The sequence below is a fragment of the Coregonus lavaretus genome, assembly GCF_964263955.1.
Source record: "Coregonus lavaretus genome assembly, chromosome: 6".
In the NCBI taxonomy this organism is placed as follows: domain Eukaryota; kingdom Metazoa; phylum Chordata; class Actinopteri; order Salmoniformes; family Salmonidae; genus Coregonus; species Coregonus lavaretus.
The window spans coordinates 27684922-27706376 of record NC_139993.1 but is presented as its reverse complement, the minus strand read 5'-3'; the positions used below and the strand labels follow the sequence as shown (position 1 = coordinate 27706376).

Below are 21455 nucleotides of genomic sequence, written 5' to 3'. Positions count from 1 at the left end.
AGGATTTTGAATGAATTTATTTGCAAATTATGGTGGAAAATAAGTATTTGGTCAATAACAAAAGTTTATCAATACTTTGTTATATACCCTTTGTTGGCAATGACACAGGTCAAACATTTTCTGTAAGTCTTCACAAGGTTTTCACACACTGTTGCTGGAATTTTGGCCCATTCCTCCATGCAGATCTCCTCTAGAGCAGTGATGTTTTGGGGCTGTCGCTGGGCAACACGGACTTTCAACTCCCTCCAAAGATTTTCTATGGGGTTGAGATCTGGAGACTGGCTAGGCCACTCCAGGACCTTGAAATGCTTCTGACGAAGCCACTCCTTCGTTGCCCGGGCGGTGTGTTTGGGATCATTGTCATGCTGAAAGACCCAGCCACGTTTCATCTTCAATGCCCTTGCTGATGGAAGGAGGTTTTCACTCAAAATCTCACGATACATGGCCCCATTCATTCTTTCCTTTACACGGATCAGTCGTCCTGGTCCCTTTGCAGAAAAACAGCCCCAAAGCATGATGTTTCCACCCCCATGCTTCACAGTAGGTATGGTGTTCTTTGGATGCAACTCAGCATTCTTTGTCCTCCAAACACGACGAGTTGAGTTTTTACCAAAAAGTTCTATTTTGGTTTCATCTGACCATATGACATTCTCCCAATCCTCTTCTGGATCATCCAAATGCACTCTAGCAAACTTCAGACGGGCCTGGACATGTACTGGCTTAAGCAGGGGGACACGTCTGGCACTGCAGGATTTGAGTCCCTGGTGGCGTAGTGTGTTACTGATGGTAGGCTTTGTTACTTTGGTCCCAGCTCTCTGCAGGTCATTCACTAGGTCCCCCCGTGTGGTTCTGGGATTTTTGCTCACCGTTTTTGTGATCATTTTGACCCCACGGGGTGAGATCTTGCGTGGAGCCCCAGATCGAGGGAGATTATCAGTGGTCTTGTATGTCTTCCATTTCCTAATAATTGCTCCCACAGTTGATTTCTTCAAACCAAGCTGCTTACCTATTGCAGATTCAGTCTTCCCAGCCTGGTGCAGGTCTACAATTTTGTTTCTGGTGTCCTTTGACAGCTCTTTGGTCTTGGCCATAGTGGAGTTTGGAGTGTGACTGTTTGAGGTTGTGGACAGGTGTCTTTTATACTGATAACAAGTTCAAACAGGTGCCATTAATACAGGTAACGAGTGGAGGACAGAGGAGCCTCTTAAAGAAGAAGTTACAGGTCTGTGAGAGCCAGAAATCTTGCTTGTTTGTAGGTGACCAAATACTTATTTTCCACCATAATTTGCAAATAAATTCATAAAAAATCCTACAATGTGATTTTCTGGAAATGTTTTCTCAATTTGTCTGTCATAGTTGACGTGTACCTATGATGAAAATTACAGGCCTCTCTCATCTTTTTAACTGGGAGAACTTGCACAATTGGTGGCTGACTAAATACTTTTTTTCTCCACTGTATACATGCCCGTCTGAAGTTAGCCAATGAACATCTGAATGATTCAGAGGAGAACTGGGTGAAAGTGTTGTGGTCAGATGAGACCAAAATGGAGCTCTTTGGCATTAACTCGACTCGCCGTGTTAGGAGGAGGAGGAATGCTGCCTATGACCCCAAGAACACCATCCCCACCATCAAACATGGAGGTGGAAACATTATGCTTTGGGGGTGTTTTTCTGCTAAGGGGACAGGACAACTTCACCGCATCAAAGGGACGATGGACGGGGCCATGTACCGTCAAATCTTGGGTAAGAACCTCCTTCCCTCAGCCAGGGCAGTGAAAATGGGTCGTGGATGGGTATTCCAGCATGACAATGACCCAAAACACACGGCCTGTCACGCCCTGGCTCTGGGACTCTGTTATGTTGAGCCAGGGTGTGTTGTTTCTAGGTGTTTTGTGTTCTAGGTTGATTATCTAGCTCATGTGTTTCTGTGTTGGCTGGGGTGGTTCTCAATCAGAGGCAACGAGTATCAGCTGTTGCTTGTTGTCTCTGATTGGGAACCATACTTAGGCAGCCTGTTTTCCACAGTGTTTTGTGGGATCTTGTTCCGTGTATGGTTTGTGTCTGTTACCTAGGACTTCACGTATCGTTTTGTTTTGTGTGGTGAATCAAAATAAAGTATGTTCACTCATCACGCTGCGCATTGGTCCACTTCTATCGACGATCGTGACAGAAGATCCCACCATAACTGGACCAAGCAGCGTGTCCAGGAGCCAACGCCAGAGGTGAATCTAATGGATATCCACCTCGACTGGGTCAAGCAGCGTGTCCAGGAGCCAACGCCAGAGGTAACTCTAGCGGATATCCACCTCGACTGGGTCAAGCCGCGTGAGGAGGAGAGAGGTTGGACTTGGGAGCAGAGGCTGGAGAGTCTGGCGAGAGCCATGGAGGCCATAGCCATGGGGGAGAGACGAACCCAATACATTTTTAGGGGGGGGCTCACACCGTGGACGACGGGACTGCTGGAGGCAGATAAGGGGCGAGTTAGTGGACGAGGAGAGAAGGCCACCGGGTTACGGGAGCCATTGGCGAATAGAGGGAAGGAAAATGTAGAGGCACGGCGAGAGGTACTGAGGTGTGTTGCCAGTACGGTCCGGCCCGTTCCTGATCCCCGGGTAAGGCCAGTGGTGTGTGTTGCCAGTGCGGTCCGGCCTGTTCCTGTCCCTCGCACCAAGCCTGTGATGCGCGTCGCCAGCCCGGTCCGGCCTGTTCCTGCCTCTCGCACCAAGCCTATGGTGCGCGTCGCCAGCCCGGCCCGGCCTGTTCCTGCTCCCCGCACCAAGCCAATGGTGCGCGTAGCCAGCCCGGCCCGGCCTGTTCCTGCTCCCCGCACCAAGCCAATGGTGCGCGTCGCCAGCCCGGCCCGGCCTGTTCCTGCTCCCCGCACCAAGCCAATGGTGCGCGTCGCCAGCCCGGCCCGGTCTGTTCCTGCTCCCCGCACCAAGCCTGTAGTGCGCTTCGTCAGCCCGGTTCGGCCCTGCTCCCCGCACCAAGCCTGTGGTGTGCGTCGTCAGCCCGGTCCGGCCCGTTCCTGCTCCCCGCACCAAGCCTGTGGTGCGCGTCGTCAGTCCGGCACAGCCCGTGCCTGGGTCACCGGTGCCTGGTCAGGTACCGGTCAGCTGCTCCACATCGGAGCCTAAGCAATCCGCTCCACCGATGTCCAGTCCAGCTCCTGCCAGCGGGGCCAGACCGGACCAGGGGCGCTACGGAGGGTGGTGGTCAAGCCCGGAGCCGGAACCGCCTCCGAGGAGGAATGCCCACCCGGCCCTCCCCTGTTCGGTTTATGTTTGGCGCGGTCGCAGTCCGCGCCTTTGGTGGGGGGTACTGTCACGCCCTGGCTCTGGGACTCTGTTATGTTGAGCCAGGGTGTGTTGTTTCTAGGTGTTTTGTGTTCTAGGTTGATTATCTAGCTCATGTGTTTCTGTGTTGGCCGGGGTGGTTCTCAATCAGAGGCAACGAGTATCAGCTGTTGCTTGTTGTCTCTGATTGGGAACCATACTTAGGCAGCCTGTTTTCCACAGTGTTTTGTGGGATCTTGTTCCGTGTATGGTTTGTGTCTGTTACCTAGGACTTCACGTATCGTTTTGTTGTTTTGTTTCGTGTGGTGAATCAAAATAAAGTATGTTCACTCATCACGCTGCGCATTGGTCCACTTCTATCGACGATCGTGACACGGCCAAGGCAACAAAGGAGTGGCTCAAGAAGAAGCACATTAAGGTCCTGGAGTGGCCTAGCCAGTCTCCAGACCTTAATCCCATAGAAAATCTGTGGAGGGAGCTGAAGGTTTGAGTTGCCAAACGTCAGCCTCGAAACCTTAATGACTTGGAGAAGATCTGCAAAGAGGAGTGGGACAAAATCCCTCCTGAGATGTGTGCCAACCTGGTGGCCAACTACAAGAAATGTCTGACCTCTGTGATTGCCAACAAGGGTTTTGCCACCAAGTACTAAGCTATGTTTTGCAGAGGGGTCTAATACTTATTTCCCTCATTAAAATGCAAATCAATTTCTAACATTTTTGACATGCGTTTTTCTGGATTTTATTTGTTGTTATTCTGTCTCTCACTGTTCAAATAAACCTACCATTAAAATTATAGACTGATCATGTCTTTGTCAGTGAGCAAACATACAAAATCAGCAGGGGATCAAATACTTTTTTCCCTCACTGTATGTTCTCACATAAACCCATGAACGGTGAATCTTTCTAAAAAGTTAGTTTTTTTATCAAATTAAACGAAAAACATTTATAAACCCTTTATTCCAAGGCTACTTTGAATAACGCGATGCTACTAAACCAGCCTTGATTAAGGGGAGGGTAGTGCTATGCTTGGTTTTTAATCAAATTAAACAAAATCGTTTTTTATAAATTCGATTCACCGCCACAAAAGACAAATCTCTCCTTTCATGGGCACTGTGCATCATGACTGGATAGTCTGCACTTCCACTCTCAAAATCCATGCCATTATCGACTGCGTTACCGTTAAGATGTTCATTTTGTTTGTCTTAACTTCCCATTAGTGCTGCATGAAATGGTCACTTTTTTGCTTGTTTTTAAGGCAACACCTCAAATATTGACACCTCTCCCACCTCGGCGCAAGCGATCTGATGTTAGACAGGTAAATTGCCGAACCTGGCGTTAGGGCTGTAAAATGCCAGTTTTTACATGACGAAATTGCCAACTAACGTGCGTTTGACACTTCCTACTCAGCGGCAGACGAAAATAGAAACCACAATCTTCAATCCCTTATCAAGATAGATCACTTTGGGATACACTGGCACAGGAAACATGATTGGCTAAATGGCATGTCTGTTAACAGCTGACATTGAAATAGCTGAAAGAAAGTGAGAGGGATTTGTGAAAGATCATATGAATGGGTGGATGACAAAGCCAGCCGTGGCACATCCAGCTTGCCTGCTCTGGCAAAATTATTTACGTTTTCGTTAGAGAGGCATAGGGATGAATATGAGAAAGGGCAAAAGGTCAAAGGAATAAATATGAAAGAGGGCGAGAGGAGCAGGGCTGCACACACTTAATTAATACCCCAAAGATTAGAGCTCAGTGTTCATTAGCCGAGGATGATAAAACAGAGGGCAGGGTGGTATGCGTAGAGAGGATGTGACACGTTGTAATTAGTCTGCCTGTACTGTAATACTTTGCTATGATAATTGAGTGAAGAAGGAGAGAGATAGGCAGTTCATTTACAAAGCATTGCTCCTCTGTAGACTTCTTAATCCTTTATCTGTATTTATCAACTGATCAAACACAATAAAGAACAGAGACAGTCGAATAAAAGGGTCAACAGTTCATCTGTTTCTGAAAGCTTTTTGGTTCTTTTTTAAATAGTGTATGTTATGATTATGTTTGATGAAGGGGGTGAATGAGGAGTACTCACGGCTGATTGGAGAGAAGGATGCTCACATCACAAAGTCGGAAGCCGCTATTCATCAGAGTGAAGGAGAGATTCACCGACTGAGAGACTCTGTCACCAGGTAAGGCTATAACCCCCTTCCACTTACCTCTGACATACCAGCAGTGTTAATTTCATCAGAAATAGTGACTAACATATTCGTGAAACACCTAATTATCAATGGCAATTGATGAGACTATAACTGACTAAATAGACCCAGAAAAAACTATAACTAAACAAACATTATTTTACATTTCAGTTGACTAAAACTAGACGAGACAAACTTATCTCTGTGACAAATCAGACTACTAAGTGGACTGGACAAGGTTTTTTGGAGAGATTATGCTTTTCAGTGATAATAAGCACTAATACTAGCAGCGGTTTTGTTCAGCAGTGGAAAGGATGCGCCACACCCTGCACACAGCCCACCTCAGCTGGTTAGTTGTGGGGGAGCAAGCGATGAGTGTGGGCAGACAGGCTCCGCCTCCAATTATACACATTACGCAAGCGACTCTCTTGCTTCCCCGTAGCTAACCAGTCACCATCAGCCTTCTAGTTAGTTACCTTTTGCCTGGTTAAGAAACACAAGCTGCTTTACGAAATAAAAAACAATAGCAGCATTGAGTTTGATAGTAATACAAGTCTAGCTATGTTTTTCTCCCCTTTGAGTATAGAAAAGTAGGTGGTCTTTGAATTTGTTGTCTTGCTCAACCCTCCCACTTTCCCCACTGCATTTCATAGCCAGGTTCTGTAGCCAACGTAGCCAAGTCTCCCTCTTTTCCTGTTAGAAAACGGCTTGATTATATCCCTTACCGTTCAAAAGATATGACCCATAATACCGCCGCGACGTTTTCTATTTCTATTGTGCATTGGCGGGCTGCATTTTACATTCATAAAGCAAATTGTGGGCCGTTCTAAAACCAGGCTACTTGCGGACCGGACCGTTAACCATATGTTTAGGCTACACCTTGTTCAGCCATGTCCCCTCATTTAGTATGGCTGTGGCGGTCATGACATTTTGTCAGCCGGTGATTGTCAAACAAATAACTGCCGGTCTCACAGTAATTGACCGTTAATTAACATAATTAACACGTTTAGCCTCTCCTGGCTTCCACGCATAACCTACAAGCCACTAATGCAGACCTTTGGAACATCTACATTTAAAAAAGTCTAATAAATCCATGTAATATAGCCTACACCATCACAATAAATCCATTATTTATATTAGACAGGTCTAAAGAAACATGATATGAACAAAATGTAGTCTATTTCAGAAGAACAGAATAACATACTGAGTTGTCCTTATGTTAAGCCCTGATATGGCTATGCCAAATGGCTGTGGGCTACACTAGTTAATTTAGCAGACAAGATTTGCTTAGAATTCCATGGCATTCTTTTTTTATTATTTTGAAGTATGAAGAATACAATTGAACATAGCTTAATAAAATAGAAAGGATATTTTCTCCAAACGATTTCAAAGGAAGTGCGCACATGCGGCTATTCTGTGTTGAGCGGTTAACAAAGAAACTGTTCCTCCTATATGCTTAATTTAAATATATTTATGCAACTTTAGTTGTGATACAAACGTTGGGCTATATGTTTGGATTTTTAATACATTCTAAGGCTGCATGACAGGACTCTAATGATGATTTGAAAAAAGTCGCATGAAAGGCATGAGCTCTGATTTGTTTTTTGTTCAAGCTGCACACACTTTGACAAGCACTTGATAATATTCTCACCAGGCCTCGAATTACCTGGCAGCATCTCCCGAGTGGCGCAGCGGTCTAAGGCACTGCATGTCAGTGCTAGCGGCGTCACTACAGACCCTGGTTCGATTCCAGGCTGTATCACAATCCGGCCGTGTTTGGGAGTCCCATAGGGCGGCACACAATTGGCCCAGCGTCGTCCGAGTTTGACAGGGGTAGGCCGTCATTGTAAATAAGAATTTGTTCTTAACTGACTTACCTAGTTAAATAAAGGTTAAAAAAAGTCATAATACTCAATTAAGATCTGATCATTTAAACATGTATTCACAGGACTTGATTCATGAAATGTGTAAAAAACAGTAACGCCATGTGTCCAAAGACTAAATATAGTACAATATAAAAAACTCACATTGTAGACAAACGCCGATTTAAAAAATGTATTCAGATTTGTCCATTAGTAAGCTCAGAGAACAAGTGTACTGAAGGAAATTATACATTTTCGGTATAAATAAAATAAAATATAAATTGGTCATTTAGCAGACGCTCTTATCCAGAGCGACTTACAGGAGCAATTAGGGTTAAGTGCCTTGCTCAAGGGCACATTGGTATGGACATGAATGGGTTAATGAGGCAATACTACTGTGAAGTGACTAAAATGAAAGGGCATTTAGATAACTAAAATTGCCCACGGTTTTCATCATTTTGACAATAACTAGACTAAATCATTATTCAAATGACAAAAATGTGACAATTATATTTTAGTCCAAATTAGTAAGACTAAAATCTAAGAAAAGAGTGTCAAAATGAACACTGACTACCGGTATACTATTATACCCCAAACATAAAACAACCTCTCCATTCAGATGAACTAAGTAGTCCCTGTCTCTAAGATATAGAAAAAAAAACTCATCATACAGAATGGACAAGACAACTCTGAGTCAAAGGTGATGCAGTCACAACTATGTAATCGTATACAACTATGTAACAACCTCTTCCATTCTCTTAATCCCTTTCTCTCCCTTCTAATCGCTCTCCCATTTAGTGCAGAGGAGGCTCTCTTGGCAGTCCAGGCGGTGCGTGAGGAGCTGAAGAAGAAATTGGAGCAGGCTGAGGTGGACAAGCATATTCATTACCTCAGGTCGACAGCAGAGATCGATGACCTCTCCCGAACCAAGAGCACTCTGGAGGAGCGCCTCATCGAACTAATCAAGTACGCCATAGGCCTAGTGCTTCCCTCCTCTGCAGCTGCCTTGAGCCATGGGAGGAAAGAGAAAAAGTGACAGCTGCACTTTTGATCTGTAGAGGGGGAAAGGCTTTGTTTAGAAACTTGAAAGGGTGTTGATGACTTGTTTTTCCCCTTTGTTTGGTGTGATCAGATAGCATGTTATGTCTGGTTCTGCCCTCTTGACTGAGCCCTGTGGGGAGTGTGTATTCTGAGGATGCTCTCTCATAGGGAGCACAGTGTGGGTCTTTGATATGCCGTCTAACCACTGACAGTCTCATCTGACTAGAAGGAGGGAAGGGAAAAGAGATGGATGGGGGAAAAGGGTATAAGAAAGTGACACAGAGGAGGGTGACGAAGACGTTGTTTGGAGACAGATAGAAACCGATTCTGAATTCCAAATCAACCCCTAGGCACTTCTGTAGGTGTGAAAAAATTGGTTAGGTGTATCCAATATATGGCGAAATGGGCAAGATGAAAGAACTACTGTACTGTATATATTATACATATCCGATCCGTTAAAATCTACTGTACATGAAGTGACTAGGAGTAGTCGATTTGGAATTCAGAGTCCACGATATCAAGGAGAAAAAGAGTGAGAGGGGGATATCAAGGAGAAAGAGAGTGAGAGGGGGATATCAAGGAGAAAGAGAGTGAGAGGGGGATATCAAGAGGGAGAAGAAAGAAGAGAAAGCAACAGCTCTCGTCTGCTTATGATTATTCAGTTGTTTTGGCATTAATTGATGTTCTCTCTCTCTGTCTCTGCTATTCGTAGGGGATAAAACACAATGCCAGCTCCCCTGGGGTGTCCTTACATCACTTCAGTGCTTTTGTTTACCGTCTTCATTTACTCCTTCACTTTTTCCTATTCCAACTGCTCATTGGCAGAGAGATGTACTCCAGAACAGGGGGTTGTTGGAAAGTAGAATTAGATTAGGACAATATAAACAGAATAGCATGAATAATGATTATGTAGTCCTCAAATACCCACAAACCATACAAATGTATGATTCACTCATTACAAAGACACCATGCCTGAAAGAACCTAACTGAGCAGATAATTGCCATACTCTGTCGCACTCTGATGAACAGAGGGGAACAACCAGACTAACTCCCCACCTGTGTATGTGTGTGTGTACCTGTGTGTGTTTGTGACCTTTTGGGTGCTTTGTACATCGATGCTGTACTTTGATGCTGGATCCAAACATTCAAAATGTATTCACAGTGTGTATTTGCTCTGGCAGGGATAAGGACGTTCTGTGGCAGAAGTCAGATGCTCTGGAGTTTGAGCAGAAGCTGCGAGCAGAGGAGCGCTGGTTGCAGGACAAGGAGGCCACCCACTGCCTGGGCTGCCAGGGCCATTTCACCTGGTGGCTACGCCGACACCACTGCAGGTGAGCACTGAGAGGGCACTGACTCACCAAATGGCCATATTACGGGACCCATAGACAAAGTGTTAATAGCTATTAGAATTTCATGAGCTGACAGCTCAGACTGGTCATGTCAGAGAAAGTCTGTGACTTTAGCAATTGCTGACTCTTTTTTTTCCTTATTGTGACTTCCACAGACTACGGTCTGACTGGTAATGATTGAAGACATTGTGATACACCTATACACCAGTGGAGGCTTCTACAGTAGCCTCAACAGCACTCTGTAGGGTAGCACAACGGTGTAGCCGGAGGACAGCTAGCTTCCGTCCTCCTCTGGGTACATTGACTTCAATATAAAACCTAGGAGGCTCATGGTTCTCACCCCCTTCCATAGACTTACACAGTAACTATGACAACTTCCGGAGGACGTCCTCCAACCTATCAGAGCTCTCGCAGCATGAACTGACATGTTGTCCACCCAATCAAACAATCAGAGAATGAATCTAGTACTGAAAGCATAAGATACAGCAGTGCATAAAATGTGGTGAGTAGTTGACTCAAAGAGAGAGAAAGACAATAGTTGAACAGTTTTTAACAAATTAATTCCTTCCAAAATGAAGGAGAAGCAAGTTTCACTTACTTAGCTAGCGAATGCAGCTAGCTAGTTTGGCCTACTCATACACCCTGCTCAAACAGAGGGATGCTATGTTAGCTAGCTGGCTATGACTATCCAACACAACACTGGAACTCTTCCAAGTCAAGGTACGTTTTTGGTTTTACGAATGTATTGCCACCGGGGCCCGCCGGTGTAAGTGCTAAACTGCTTACTGACTGTACACTGTAACATTACTGCATGATTGTAGCAGGTTTACTAACGTGTTAGTTCTATTAGCTATGTTGACTATGACGTTACTTTAGCTAATATGGTGACAACGATGTAGGCTGTGTGTAGCAGTTATGATATGGTTTGGCTTAGAAAGTTTTTTTCACCTGGTCACATACAGCTGATGTGTTGTGCATTGACGTCCACAAGCGACAAAGGGAAAAGATGAGAGGAGGAGAGCACATAGATGGGAGAAGGAATACAATGTGGCTGTTATGAAAGTGAACTGTATTTGCGCGTGATCAGGGGTGTATTCATTCCGCCGATTCTGTTGAAAAATGTTTCTTAAACGGAACAAAACGGGGATAAACATACCTGAATTTGTCCAATAGAAACTCTCGTTTGCAACTGTTGGACTAATGATCACACCCTATATCAGCTAGATGCAGGCAAGAGTGTGCAAGGCGGTATTGAATGTGTCACTGTCTGTCCATGTGTCACTGTCTGTCACCTAAAAAATGTATCTCGACCTGTGCACCTAAGTTGTAAACTTTCATTCATAGGCTAGATTGTAGCAACCTCATGATGGTGTCGTGACGTGACTTACTTTAATGTATGACTGTTATTTATCGAATCACCTAACTATGTTTAATTGTCACTCGATTCAATTAATCATGTAACAATTAACTCATTAGGAATTTGGGGCACCACGGAAGAAGTTGTTTAACGAGTTACCATTTCCCTAATTAAACTCTTAGAAGATATATGTTATATATAATTGATAACAGTCACGTATTAAATAATTACCTCTTATCAGTCTCATTCTGAACATCGCATAATCCTTGAACCTGCAAGAACCCTAACCTTATTGATGAATCAGCAATACACAAATTGGCTTAATTATTTATTTACTAACTAAATAATAACACAATACAAAAAAACACATAGGTTATTGATTACTAACGTAAAACAATGAAAACAGGTCCCTAGTGGACTGGACTAACAATCGCATGACTGCTTGGGTAGAAGGAGGGTCAGAATGGAAGGGAGAGAGAGATTCAAACTACCGTGGTTACTTTGGAGACTATGCTCACAGTAATCATAATACTTATGCACCCTAATAACGCTCATTGGGATTAGAAATGCAACATGTATTTACGTGTTGCTGTCCTCGATAGTTGAGTTGATGATGTAGGACTCTGGTTTGCCCACCAAAGATCTCAATGTCCTTGGTAGAGTTTCTGGTCGTAGTGGTGGTTAGAATGGATACTTCAGATGTACCAGCGGTTGTCTGAGAGGGATTGTCCTCTATCTCCTGTCTTTAGTGAAAGTTCTCTAGACGACTATACATGCCAGCTGCAGACTGAAATGATAAGGTCTAGTGCATTGTCTTCTTCTTCACCTCGTGTAGCGGTTGAGAGTTTCAGAGTTTCTCCATTTCAAACGTGTGGACTAAAGTCTCACGTTTTCTGGTCATTCTAGTCTAACCATTTTGTAACGTGTAGCTTCAGCTTCACGCTTCTTGGTCTTGTAGAGTGTCAACCATTTTAAGCCGTGGGGCTTACTGGTCTAGTAGAAATTCAACAATTTGCAACGTTTGGCTCAGGCTTCACATCTGCTGGTCTGAGGTGAATTTCGTCACAAGGCTTTGTATGCACTCGGGGTAAAAGGGGCGTTCCATCATGTTTGTGCTCATCTGGATGTGGCCACTGACTGAGAACAAATCAATATGGAAAACAATCAAATCATCTAGAATGCCAAAATCACATTGTAATCTTCACTGACTGCCACTGCTATACACATTTGTAAACAGGCCATTTTACGCAGTGGTTACAATGGACAGAGGTGGCGAATCTGGCGATATTGCCAGGATGGTTGATTGAGTATATTGGCTAATAATTCCGAAGTGTCAATTATATTGGACTTTCAGGCAATTCAGTATTTGAATTTGCATTTTAGCAATTTAACTCCTGAATTGAATGAATGTTCCACAGTGATACAATACTAGACTCTCTTTTTGTTTCAGGCTGTGTGGACGCATCTTCTGCTACTACTGCAGTAACAACTTTGTGATGACCAAGCACAGTGGGAAGAAGGAGCGTTGCTGTAGGGAGTGTTACACCCAGCACAGCGCTGTGGTGGAGAGGTTCACAGAGGGTGAGCTGAGCCCCTCCGACACCCAGCCACCTCCCCCTGGAATTGGGCCTCACTCACTCCCCGAACCAGCCCCCTACAAACCTACTCCCAGGGTTACAGGTGAGATATAGATGTTCACACATATGCACACGCACATACACGCATATACACGTACACACTCCTAGTATGCACACTCAAAAACCCACACATACAAATACATGCTCACACACACACACTTGCAAAGGCCTTTTTCACACTCAGACAAAAGGGACACGGTTTTAAGCAAACCCACATAAGAAAAATCGATTGAAAAACACAATTCGTCACAATTACTCTGGCCTTCTTTCAAGGCAGTGTAAAGTGGTTTTATGTTGAATAGGAAAGTCATAACAGGTACTGAAACGAGAGCAGCCTCTGTAACCTGTGGAATAAGAACAGAAACCTTTTGGTATTCTTAACCATTCTAGTGGTATACTTCTGTTTACCTTGTTCTGAGCAAAAGAGGAAAGGGCGCTAGGTGCCACCTCAATTCAAATTTCTTAATCTCCCTTCTGCTTTACTGCTTTCATTTATTTTATATTGAAAATGGCAAAACTCACAGCAGAGGTTGCCTTGGCAATCATCTGCCTTGTTTTGTCACATCATTGTACTGGGAAGGGAAAATGTACGAATACTACAGAAATGTAATTTCAAAAATCTTTATATTCCTCAAAAGGGAAGTTCTGTTTTGGACGGTTATAGAACAGCAAAGCCCAATGACATGCATCATCATCACACATACAAAACCTGACAGACAGGATAAGATAAGAAGTTCAAAGAGATAGGCTATCAGAACTCAGGATAAGACCCAGATGCAGACTCACAGATCACAGATGTTTATTAACAAAACAGGGGGCAGGCAGACGACAGGTCAAGGGCAGGCAGAGGTCGGTAATCCAGGGCAGAGTCAGTAAGGGACAGAACGGCAGGCAGGCTCAGGGTCAGGGCAGGCAGAGGTCAGTAATCCAGGGCAGTGTCAGACAGGTACATACGGCAGGCAGGCTCAGGGTTAGGGCAGGCAGAGTGGTCAAAACCTGAAAAACTAGAACAACTGGGGCTAGGGAGAAACAGGAGTACTGGAAAAACATGCTAGTAGGCTTTGTTGAGACAAGACGAACTGGCAACAGACAAACAGAAAACAGGAGAAAAGTGGGATGTATACGGAGGGTGCGGGGCACAGAAGACGAACAGCAGAGGGGCTAAGGATCTTAGAGATGGGGAAAGTGCTGATAAAACGGGGGGAAAGTTTGCAGGACTCCGGAGGGGCAGAGTGGAGTGGACAGCCATACCCTCTGCCCGAGACAATAACGGGGAGCCGGGGTCCGGTGGCGGTCCGCCTGTCATTGATACCTGGAGGTGGTCTTGAGAAGAGCAGACCGGGCTCTCTTCCAGGTACGGCAACAGCGGTGGAAGAACATCTGGGCCAAGGGTATGTTGACCTCTTGCTCAGGGAAGAGCGGGGGCTGATAACCCATCGAACACTTGAAAGGCGAGAGACCAGTGGCTGAGCAGGGGAGGGTGTTGCGTGCGTATTCTACCCACACGAGTTGCTGGCTCCAGGTGGTGGGGTTGGCGGAGACGAGGCAACGAAGAGTTGTCTCCAGGTCCTGATTGGCTCGCTCCGACTGGCCGTTAGACTGGGGGTGAAACCCGGAGGACAGGCTGGCCGACGACCCAATGAGTGTGCCTTCCTGAACCGGGACGAAAACTGAGGACCCCGGTCGGGGACCCTGTCCACCGGAAGTCCATGGATCCGGAAGACATGCTGGGCCGTCTCCTTGGCAGAGGGTAGCTTGGGGAGGGGAATGAAATGGGCGGCTTTGGAAAACCTGTCCACCACCGTGAGGATAGTGGTGTTGAAGAGGTTGAAGGAGGCCAGCCGGAGCTTGCCGAGGAGTCGGCGGCGAACGCAGAGATGTCAGGGACCATGGTGGGCCACTAAAAGCGTTGTTGCACAAAGGCCAGGGTCCGACGGGAGCCAGGGTGGCAGGCAAGCCTGGAGGAATGAGCCCATTCCAGGACCTGGGAGCGGACAGCGTCTGGGACAAGCATCCGGTTAGCCGGGCCCCCCGCCTCACGGACCTGGTTCTCTATTCCCCAGATGAGTGTAGCCGCCAGACACGAGGTAGGAAGGATGGTCCCGGGGTTCGAGGGTGTAGCAGCGGGGCAATAGCGGCGTGAAAGCGCATCCGGCTTAACATTCTTGGACCCCGGGCGGTAGGAGATGGTAAAGTTGAACCGGGTGAACAGCATGGCCCATCGAGCTTGCCTGGAGTTGAGACGCTTGGTGGTGCGGAGATATTCCAGGTTCTTGTGATCCGTCCACACAATGAATGGATGTTCCGCCCCCTCTAACCAGTGCCTCCACTCCTCCAATGCCATCTTCACCGCGAGTAGTTCTCGATTCCCCCATCATAATTCCTCTCAGTGGCGTTAAGACGATGGGAGAAGAAAGTGCAGGGATGCAGCTTAAGGTCCAGGGCAGAACGCTGTGACAGGACGGCCCCCACTCCGACATCCAAAGCGTCTACCTCCACCACGAACTGACGGGACGGGTCCGGATGGATTAATATGGGAGCTGTGGTGAAGCGGTGCTTAAGGTCCAGGAACGGCCGGTCAGCAGCTTGGGACCACGTGAATGGGACCCTGGGAGAGGTGAGTGCTGAAAGGGGGGAAGCCAGGGTGCTGTAACCTCGGATAAAATGGCGATAGAAATTGGAAAATCCAAAGAAGCTTTGCAGCTGCACTCTGGATGTGGGTTGGGGCCATTCCACCACCGCTCTCACCTTTCCGGGATCCATCTGCACATTACCAGCAGCGATGATGTATCCAAGGATGGTGGAGCGATGGAATTCGCATTTTTCTGCTTTGACAAAAAGCTGGTTCTCCAAGAGACGCTGGAGGACCTGTCGGACGTGGAGAACATGTTCTTGAGCTGAGCGGGAAAAGACGAGGATGCCGTCGAAGGTAGACGAACACGAACCGGTTCAACATGTCGCGAAGAACGTCATTAATCAGGGCCTGGAACACAGAAGGAGTGTTGGTCAGACCGAATGGCATCACCAAGTATTCGTAGTGTCCGCTAGCAGTGTTGAAGGCTGTCTTCCACTTGTCACCTTCCCGTAGGCGTTCCGCAGGTCCAACTTAGAGAAAATAGTGGCCCCCTGGAGCGGCTCGAAAGCCGAGGCGATGAGAGGTAGCGGGTAGCGGTTCTTAACCGTGATGTCATTGAGGCCCCGGTAGTCGATGCACGGGCGGGGGAGGCAGAAGGACGGATACATCCTGCAGCCAGGGAGTCCTCAATGTACGTCTCCATAGCCTTGGTCTCCGGACCCGACAGTGAATACAGCCTTCCCCGGGGTGGTGTAGTGCCCGGGAGAAGGTCGATCCCGCAGTCATAGGGTCGATGCGGAGGAAGCGAAGTGGCCTGGGCCTTGCTGAAAACCTCCCGGAGGTCCTGGTACTCCGCGGGAACGGCAGAGAGGTCCGAGGCTTCTTCCGAGCCCACAGGAAGACGTCCCGGGGCAGGCTGGGCCGACTTCAGGCAATGGGCGTGGCAGAACGGGCTACAGCCCATGATAGCACCAGCAGTCCAGTTGATAAGGGGATTATGTCGCTGGAGCCAAGAAAACCCCAATACCACAGGAACCTGAGGAGACTTGATGAGCATGAACTGCATTGACTCACTCTGTGGTTCCCTGACACTCGCAGGTTGATAGGAGTGGTATTGTGGGTGACTCTGCCTAAAGAGCACCCATCCAGCGCTCTAACGTCCATGGGAACGGAGAGGGGCTGAGTGGGGATGCCCAGCTCTGACACCAGGGTTGCGTCCATGAAACTCTCATCAGCCCCAGAGTCAATGAGAACCCGGAGAGATTTCGTTGCTGCCCATCGATCCAGATGGTCAAGGCGATGAGCGAGTCGAGATCCGTAGGCAGCTACCGGGCTGCGAGCTCGTCTTTAACCTCCTCTGATAATCCATGAAGGAACGTGTCGAACAGGGATTCCGGGTTCCAGGCACTCTCGGCAGCCAAAGTGTGGAAATCAACCGCATAGTCCGCCACACTGCGGGAGTGTGGTGAAACCGATCAGGGTGTGACATAGGCTAGTAAGAACATCAAGAGAAAAGCCTTGGTGATCACAATCTGTTGAACATAAAAACATAATGTGATCTCTATGGCTTTTCTCTGTGTAAAATGTGTGTGATTGCCTGGTATAACCTGGGTACAGGTATGACTTCCTGCTCCTGTTATGTATTAGTCAGCTCTTATAAAGGCTTTATGAATGCATACATAAAGGATACAGTAAAGTGTTACAAGTACATGTCTGGTTTGACCTCCTGTTTCCTGTGCAGTGTCGGACCCCAGCGCCAAGTCTGATGACGTGGCCTATGACATCATCACAGAGAAGGAAGCGAACGGGATCTATGACAGCGACTCGCTGTCCCAAACCACAGGGGGTTCACTGGAGGGGGAGCAGGACACAAGGCCACTGGGGGCGCTAGTCATGTGAGTGCAACCAGACATGGACAGATACCTAGCCAAATAAACACACGTGTACACACATGCATGCATGTATACACAAATGTGGGTACACACACGCACAGACACACACACACACACACACACACACACACACAGCATTCCAAGTGCACAGTCATGACAAACTCTCAAAGAGTCATGACAAGCTCTCTCTCAAAGTCATGAAAAACTCTCTCAAATCACTTTTTTGGTTAATACATGATTCCATATGTGTTATGTCATAGCTTTGATGTCTTCACTATTATTCTACAATGTAGAAAATAGTAAAAATAAAGAAAAATCCTTGAATGAGTAGGTGTGTCCAAACTTTTGACTGGTACTGTATATACAGTTGAAGTCGGAAGTTTACATACACCTTAGCCAAATACATTTAAACTCAGTTTTTCACAATTCCTGACATTTAATCCTAGTAAGAATTCCCTGTCTTAGGTCAGTTAGGATAACCACTTTATTTTAAGAATGTGAAATGTCAGAATAATAGTAGAGAGTATTATTTATTTCAGCTTTTATTTCTTTCATCACATTCCTAGTGGGTCAGAAGTTTATATACACTCAATTAGTATTTGGTAGCATTGCCTTTAAATTGTTTAACTTGGGACAAACATTTCGGGTAGCCTTCCACAAGCTTCCCACAATAAGTTGGGTGAATTTTGGCCCATTCCTCCTGACAGAGCTGGTGTAACTGTCAGGTTTGTAGGCCTCCTTGCTCGCACACGCTTTTTCCGTTCTGCCCACAAATGTTCTATAGGATTGAGGTCAGGGCTTTGTGATGGCCACTCCAATACCTTGACTTTGTTGTCCTTAAGCCATTTTGCCACAACTTTGGAAGTATGCTTGGGGTCATTGTCCATTTGGAAGACCCATTTGCGACCAAGCTTTAACTTGACTGATGTCTTGAGATGTTGCTTCAATGTATTTATTTTTTATTTAACCTTTATTTTACTAGGCAAGTCAGTTAAGAACAAATTATTATTTACAATGACGGCCTACACCGGCCAAACCCGGACGACACTGGGCCAATTGTGCACCGCCCTATGGGACAGCCTGGAATCGAACCAGGGGGTCTGTAGTGACGCCTCAAGCACTGAGATGCAGTGCCCTTCAATATATCCACATAATATTCCTTCCTCATGATGCCATCTATTTTGTGAAGTGCACCAGTCCGTCCTGCAGCAAAACACTCCCACAGCATGATGCTGCCACCCCCATGCTTCACGGTTGGGATGGTGTTCTTCGGCTTGCAAGCGACCCCCTTTTTCCCTTAATTTTTTTGAGCAGTGTATTATACATATAATCATTATACATATGAACATATATATACAGTGGGGAGAACAAGTATTTGATACACTGCTGATTTTGCAGGTTTTCCTACTTACAAAGCATGTAGAGGTCTGTAATTTTTATCATAGGTAGACTTCAACTGCGAGAGACGGAATCTAAAACAAAAACCCAGAAAATCACATTGTATGATTTTTAAATAATTCATTTGCATTTTATTGCATGACATAAGTATTTGATCACCTACCAACCAGTAAGAATTCCGGCTCTCACAGACCTGTAAGTTTTTCTTTAAGAAGCCCTCCTGTTCTCCACTCATTACCTGTATTAACTGCACCTGTTTGAGCTCGTTACCTGTATAAAAGACACCTGTCCACACACTCAACCAAACAGACTCCAACCTCTCCACAATGGCCAAGACCAGAGAGCTGTGTAAGGACATCAGGGATAAAATTGTAGACCTGCACAAGGCTGGGATGGGCTACAGGACAATAGGCAAGCAGCTTGGTGAGAAGGCAACAACTGTTGGCGCAATTATTAGAAAATGGAAGAAGTTCAAGATGACGGTCAATCACCCTCGGTCTGGGGCTCCATGCAAGATCTCACCTCGTGGGGCATCAATGATCATGAGGAAGGTGAGGGATCAGCCCAGAACTACACGGCAGGACCTGGTCAATGACCTGAAGAGAGCTGGGACCACAGTCTCAAAGAAAATCATTAGTAACACACTACGCCGTCATGGATTAAAATCCTGCAGCGCACGCAAGGTCCCCCTGCTCAAGCCAGCGCATGTCCAGGCCCGTCTGAAGTTTGCCAATGACCATCTGGATGATCCAGAGGAGGAATGGGAGAAGGTCATGTGGTCTGATGAGAAAAAAATAGAGCTTTTTGGTCTAAACTCCACTCGCCGTGTTTGGAGGAAGAAGAAGGATGAGTACAACCCCAAGAACACCATCCCAACCGTGAAGCATGGAGGTGGAAACATCATTCTATGGGGATGCTTTTCTGCAAAGGGAACAGGACGACTGCACCGTATTGAGGGGAGGATGGATGGGGCCATGTATCGCGAGATCTTGCCAACAACCTCCTTCCCTCAGTAAGAGCATTGAAGATGGGTCGTGGCTGGGTCTTCCAGCATGACAACGACCCGAAACACACAGCCAGGGCAACTAAGGAGTGGCTCCGTAAGAAGCATCTCATGGTCCTGGAGTGGCCTAGCCAGTCTCCAGACCTGAACCCAATAGAAAATCTTTGGAGGGAGCTGAAAGTCCGTATTGCCCAGCGACAGCCCCGAAACCTGAAGGATCTGGAGAAGGTCTGTATGGAGGAGTGGGCCAAAATCCCTGCTGCAGTGTGCAAACCTGGTCAAGACCTACAGGAAACGTATGATCTCTGTAATTGCAAACAAAGGTTTCTGTACCAAATATTAAGTTCTGCTTTTCTGATGTATCAAATACTTATGTCATGCAATAAAATGCAAATTAATTACTTAAAAATCATACAATGTGATTTTCTGGATTTTTGTTTTAGATTCCGTCTCTCACAGTTGAAGTGTACCTATGATAAAATAACAGACCTCTACATGCTTTGTAAGTAGGAAAACCTGCAAAATCGGCAGTGTATCAAATACTTGTTCTCCCCACTGTATATACATACAGTGTTGGAAAAAAGTATTAGATCGCCTGCTGATTTTGTATGTTTTCCCACTGACAAAGAAATGATCAGTCTATAATTTGAATGGTAGGTTTATTTGAACAGTGAGAGACAGAATAACAACAAAAACCTCCTTCCCTCAGCCAGGGCATTGAAAATGGGTCGTGGATGGGTATTCCAGCATGACAATGACCCAAAACACACGGCCAAGGCAACAAAGGAGTGGCCCAAGAAGAAGCACATTAAGGTCCTGGAGTCTTCAGACCTTAATCCCATAGAAAATCTGTGGAGGGAGCTAAAGGTTCGAGTTGCCAAATGTCAGCCTCGAAACCTTAATGACTTGGAGAAGATCTGCAAAGAGGAGTGACAAAATCCCTCCTGAGATGTGTGCAAACCTGGTGGCCAACTACAAGAAACGTCTGACCTCTGTGATTGCCAACAAGGGTTTTGCCACCAAGTACTAAGTCATGTTTTGCAGAGGGGTCAAATACTTATTTCCCTCATTAAAATGCAAATCAATTTATAACATTTTTGACATGCGTTTTTCTGGATTTTTTTGTTGTTATTCTGTCTCTCACTGTTCAAATAAACCTACCATTAAAATTATAGACTGATCATGTCTTTGTCAGTGGGCAAACGTACAAAATCAGCAGGGGATCAAATACTTTTTTCCCTCACTGTATACTAAGTTGACTGTGCCTTTAAACAGCTTGGAAAATTCCAGAAAATGATGTCATGGCTTTAGAAGCTTCTGATAGGCTAATTGACATAATTTCAGTCAATTGGAGGTGTACCTGTGGATGTATTTCAAGGCCTATCTTCAAACTCAGTGCCTCTTTGCTTGACATCATGGGACAATCAAAAGAAATCAGCCAAGACCTCAGAATTTTTTTTGTAGACCTCCACAAGTCTGGTTCATCCTTGGGAGCAAATTCCAAATGCCTGTAGGTACCACGTTCATCTGTACAAACAATAGTACGCCAGTATAAACACCATGGGACCACGCAGCCGTCATACCGCTCAGGAAGGAGACGCGTTCTGTCTCCTAGAGATGAACGTACTTTGGTGCGAAAAGTGCAAATCAATCCCAGAACAACAGCAAAGGACCTTGTGAAGATGCTGGAGGAAACAGGTACAAAAGTATCTATATCCACAGTAAAACGAGTCCTATATCGACATAACCTGAAAGGCCGCTCAGCAAGGAAGAAGCCACTGCTCTAAAACCGCCATAAAAAAGCCAGACTACAGTTTGTAACTGCACATGGGGACAAAGATCATACTTTTT

General features: G+C 45.9%; 1 protein-coding gene across 1 annotated transcript in view; it reads left to right on the top strand.

Moving 5' to 3' along the window:
- fyco1a (FYVE and coiled-coil domain autophagy adaptor 1a) overlaps positions 1-21455 on the top strand; it is a 77344-nt gene that overhangs the window by 25339 nt on the left and 30550 nt on the right. The window contains exons 11-15 of the mRNA XM_084164565.1: positions 5366-5484; positions 8151-8318; positions 9575-9724; positions 12550-12779; positions 17053-17206. Coding sequence (XP_084020691.1) covers positions 5366-5484; positions 8151-8318; positions 9575-9724; positions 12550-12779; positions 17053-17206 — 821 coding nt within the window. The remainder of the gene's footprint in view (positions 1-5365; positions 5485-8150; positions 8319-9574; positions 9725-12549; positions 12780-17052; positions 17207-21455) is intronic.